The sequence below is a fragment of the Rhinopithecus bieti genome, unplaced genomic scaffold, assembly GCF_001698545.2.
Source record: "Rhinopithecus bieti isolate Rb0 unplaced genomic scaffold, ASM169854v2 scaffold_41913, whole genome shotgun sequence".
Lineage (NCBI taxonomy): Eukaryota > Metazoa > Chordata > Mammalia > Primates > Cercopithecidae > Rhinopithecus > Rhinopithecus bieti.
The window spans coordinates 8,440,800-8,445,742 of NW_016818964.1; the positions used below are offsets into that span (position 1 = coordinate 8,440,800).

Below are 4,943 nucleotides of genomic sequence, written 5' to 3' on the forward strand. Positions count from 1 at the left end.
TCTTTAACAAGAAGGGAAACTTGGAAGAGGAACTTTTACTTTCTACAACAGCTGACCTCTGCTGAGTGCTTATTACATGCCACACACTGCTCTGAAAATTTAACATACCATTCACTCATGTAATCCTCGTATTAATGCACATTTACTCATGTGGAAGCCGAGTCCCAGGGCATTTGTCACTTACCAAATATCACACAGCCAAAATTTGAATTTGAGCCCAGGCAGTCCAGCTCTGGGACCCTGCTGTGGGCCTTCCTGCTGGGCATTGAAAGTCACCCCCACCCCACTGGGACACAAGTTCAGAGAAGGGCAGAGCTGGCTCCCTGTCCAGTGCTGCTTTCACTCCACCACCTACAGCTGGCCACTGAGGGAGCATTCAGAAGTGACTCTGTCCCCAGGGACTCCGATCTTGCCTTAAAGTCCTCCAGGGCCTCTGGGGATGGGGGCTGGTCTAGGCACAGCCTTCACCCTTACGCCCTCTAATCCAACCTCTAGTCAATAGCCAGGGTCAGATTCCCAGAGAGGTGCTGCCCTGCCCAGTGCCACACAGCTTAATTCTGGAGCTTCAGGGTCAATGCTACAGGGGTGGCCCAGTGTCCAGGACTGTGTTCAAGGCATCAGCCAGAGGTTACAACACCCCAGGCCCTAGACTGAGCCTAGGAGTCCCCATGTTTATACCTTAGAAATGTTTGGGAGGTTCAAGGAAGCTGGAAACCGGGTTCCAGTCCTGGCTCTGTGCCTGAGTCTCATTGCAAAACAGAGGTCGCCAGAGGATAATTGGATGAAAAATGAGGTAGCATTGCAGATGTGCATGGCACATATACTCCAGGTTGCTTTCTGGACAGAAAGCTCAATCTGAGGCTGGTGGCATCCATGCTGGCAGCAGCCAACTGTCTACGACAGAATGAGGAGGGGCATGCCACGTGAAGGACCAGCATCAGAATGACCTGGGAAGAAACACAATAGCAGGAGAAAGAGCTCTTCAGCCTAACATGTAGAACCCAAGTCTTCTTGTGCGGCATCTGTCCCCTCTCCCCTCCTCCCCCACTGAGAACTAGCTTTTACTGAGCACTTATTACACGCCAGCTATGTCGGGTGTGTCAGCTCATTTAATCTTGACAACAACTCCATGAGACACCCTCAATATCACTGCCCCTGTTTTTCAGATGAGGGGACAGATTCCTAGGGTGTTATGTAAGTGGTTCCCAGGGCTTTAGAGGCAGGTTTGCACCAAGGCCCATTCTCCCAGAGCCAGATCCTTCTCCTTCCCTGGGACACTGCACCTCCACCCTGCCAGGCCACCCACGTAAAGGCAGTCAATTCAGAGCCACCTCTTATGCCTGCATCTCCCCCAACAATTCCTGCTGGGAAACCACTCCCCGTATGTCATCTACACCGGTGGTTTTCAAGCTTGAGAAGAATCAAATTCTACAGGGCTGCTTAAAACACAGGTTGCTGGGTCCTGTCTCTCAGAGTTTTTGACTCAGTCTTGGTTGAGAATTTGCCATTCTAGAAGCTCCTGGGTAATGCTGATGCTCCTGTTCTAGGGGCCATAGTCATTGTCCATACTGGTGCTATCCAATAGAAACATAATGTTAGCCAAATAGGTAATTTAAAATCTGCTAGTAGCCATGTTAAAAAAGTAAAACAGGTAAAATTAATTTTAATAATATATTTTATTTAACTCAACATATTCAAGATATTATCATTTTAATAGGTGACCCATATATCAATGACTTTTTTTGGGGGGGGACAGGGTCTGGCTCTGTCACCCAGGCTGGAGTGCAGTGGTCCCATCACTGCTCACTGAAGCCTTGAACTCCCAGGTTCAAGTGGTCCACCTCAGCCTCCTGAGTAGCTGAGACCACAGGCATACGCCACCATGTCGAGCCAGTTTTTTTTTTTTTTTTTTTTTCATCTTTTTAGAGAAAGGGTCTCCCTATGTTGCCCAGGCTGGTCTTGAACTACTGTTCTCAAGAGATCTATTGCCTCCACCTCCCAAAGTGCTGGGATTACAGTTGTGAGCCGCTGTGCCCGGTGACCTTTTTTTTCCATTCTTTTTTTGTATTAATCTATGAGATCTGGTGTGTATCTTACACATAGCACATCTCAGTTGGACTAGCCACATTTCAAGTACCGGATAGCCACATGTGGCCAATGGCTGCCACATTGAATAGCTTACTCCAGACCCTCCAGTGAAGGAGCAGGTGGTTGGCCACGTCTTCCAGGCAGCGCCTCCTGCTGGTGGCTGGCAGGGCTGCCCACCCAGGAAAAGGGCCTTCAGCCATGGGACCTCAAGCCTTGGTCTGCAGCCTGTGTTCCCTTACCTGATCACAGGATAACTGGGAGCATCAAATGAGGTGGTGATGGGACAGCTGTGTGCTTGGTGCCTATGGAGAAGGGAGACTGATGGCTCACAGATGGGGACACAGACTGCTCTGGAAGTGCTACTCCTGGGGTAAGCCATGGTCATGTTGAGCCAGAGCTCAGTGGTGCTGCCCGATGTGTCAGAGAACATGTATGCCCACTCCTCTCCTTAGCTGTATTTGGAGAGGTTCACCCTGACCACTGCTCCCTGATGCTGCTCTACACCTGCTTTCTGTGGGGTTCCAGGCTGGCCTGGAGCTGTTCAGGACCAGGCTCTTCCATCAAGGAACTGTGACAGTAGGTAGTCAGGCAGACATGAGCAAGGCAGGAGAGGGCCCTCCTCCAACCAGGAATGTCAAGTGACCATCAGGTGATGGTCAGGCAGTTGATAAACTGCTTCTCTAAAATAATTGGTTGCAGCCAGTGCCAGGAAGAGGCAGTCTCCCAACAGATAGAAACACCTGAAGCTGGTGATCGGCTTCCCGATATCTTAGGAGCTGGGCGAGTGGGCTCAAGCATGCACACTAAGGCAAAAGGGCAGCGATAAACTGGTAGATGACCTTCCTCTAGGAACACCGGTAAGAGAAAAACACCTCAAATGAGCGTGCGCATAACTTCAGTACACACAACTGTGCATTCGGCCCCTCCCAGGTGCTGACAGGCCAGGGCGCACACAGACAGCCCGCCCCAAGGGAGGAATCAGGGAAGAAGAGAGATGCAATCCCCCGGAAGCATGCCAATCTACAAAACCCCGAGTCAAAGGTCAAGCCACGCACTTGACTCTCTCAAGTAACCTGCTTGGCCCTCTTCTAAGTATACTTTACTTCCTTTCATTCCTGCTCTAAAACTTTTAAATAAATTTTCACTCCTGCTCTAAAACTTGCCTCTCACTCTACCTTATGTCCCTCAGTAGAATTCTTTCTTCTGAGGAGGCAAGAACTTAGGCTGCTGCAGACCCGTATGGATTCGCTGCTGCTAACAGAATCATTGTTCCAGGGTTCCAGAGAGACAAGGCAAGAGAAATTCCTCTCCAGACAGTGCGATGCAATGTGTAATCTCAGGGAGCTGTTCCACAAACTGGATACTAAATGTGGTGCAGTCACATTTCTTTTCTAGCTAACCACCCCAACCCACCTTCCAGCGCGCAGGAATCCACACCCTCCTTCTTGCAGCCTCATCCTCCCTCCAAACTGCCCCCAAGCCCTGGAGCTTTCACAGCCGACAAGGGACTTGGTGGCCCCATTCCACACCTCACCCCAGCAGGGCCAGCCTGAGTTACCCGGTGCGCCTGCGGCTGCTTGTCACCGCCGCCACACGGGGGCGCCGTGGCAAGCCAACTTCCCCGAGTCCAACTGGGAGGACGGGCCAGGCGTCGGGGGGATGGACGCCCTGCTGCCCACCTGTCCAGGCTGCGGTGGCCCCAGGGGGCAGAAATCCCGCCTCCTCCGTGCTGGGCACGGCTCTTAAGGCTTGGCCCTCTCCGTCGCCCCTCAGCCCACACACCTCTAACAGCTATGTCCCATGTCCCTGGCGGGGACTGTCCCTGCCTGTACCTGGGAAGGCAGTACAAAGGTCCCCTTAGTTTTCCAACCCCCAACCTCTCCAGGACTGGCTCAAGCGTGGGGCAGGGGCATTGCCTCTTCTCAGAAACCCAGCACCATCTACACTCCCTGGGCACCTCCCTCCAGCCCGGGGACCTTTACCTGGGCTAGGAGTGGGCACACCTGGCCGTCCCCAGTCACAGCTTTCACGCTGGGTGGCCCCTCGGGGTAGGAATTGGGAACTAAAACGCCCAGAGTTGGCTTCATCATCATACGGGATGGGTAAGGAGACGTGCGTTACGACAGAGGGGGAAGCCCTGATCATTATTTCGAAAATACCTTCTCCTCCGCTACCCCCGCCTCCCCGGCACACTTCCCGCTTTCCCTGGAGGGCGGACCCAGATTTTCATCCCTCCAACTCCTTCGGACCTGAGCCAGTCCCTCAGGTGGGGCTTCGCCTGGTCTGGGAGGGTCCGTAGGCGCCCGAGTCTCTGGGAGAGCAGCCTCCGGCCACGCCGTGCGCACAGGCGTCCCTGGGTCCCGCGGGATCCTGCCACCAGCCCGTGGGCCCCGCTGGCGGACCATGGGCGCTAGATGCGGACTGTCCGGGCGGAAGAGGCGCCCTGCGACAACTGGAGAACAACTTTGGGGGTCTGGGGTTCCAAGGAGAAGTTTGGGAACACGGCGTCATGCGGACTTTTGCAGGCTAGGATGGGGCTTCCGGGCAGGTTTTGGGGAGAAAGGAAGGGGCCTAAGACCGCGCGCGGAAAGATGCCGTTATTTGGCGGCGCCGAAGTGGGCGGAGCCAACCAGCAGGACTTCGCGCCGCCGCCGGGCCAGAGCGAGGGGGATCGGCGTTGCCAGGGACAACGCGTTCTGGGCGGAGCGGCTGCTGGGGCGGACCTGAGTCTGAGGAGGTGGGGGCGGAGCCTGGGGGGCTGAGCCAGAAACGGAGTTGTGATTGGTGAAGACTACATGCTCGGGGCGGGGCCCGGGCTGGGGCCGTGTGGAGGTTGGGGCGGAGCTTTGGGGGGC

At 54.4% G+C, this 4,943-nt stretch overlaps 1 protein-coding gene across 1 annotated transcript in view; it reads left to right on the top strand.

Moving 5' to 3' along the window:
- Window positions 1-4,502: 4,502 nt before the first annotated feature.
- LOC108519071 (cholesterol 24-hydroxylase-like) overlaps window positions 4,503-4,943 on the top strand; it is a 24,443-nt gene continuing 24,002 nt past the window's right edge. Inside the window, exon 1 of the mRNA XM_017857872.1 lies at window positions 4,503-4,825. Within this exon, the coding sequence (XP_017713361.1) occupies window positions 4,503-4,825 (323 nt within the window). The remainder of the gene's footprint in view (window positions 4,826-4,943) is intronic.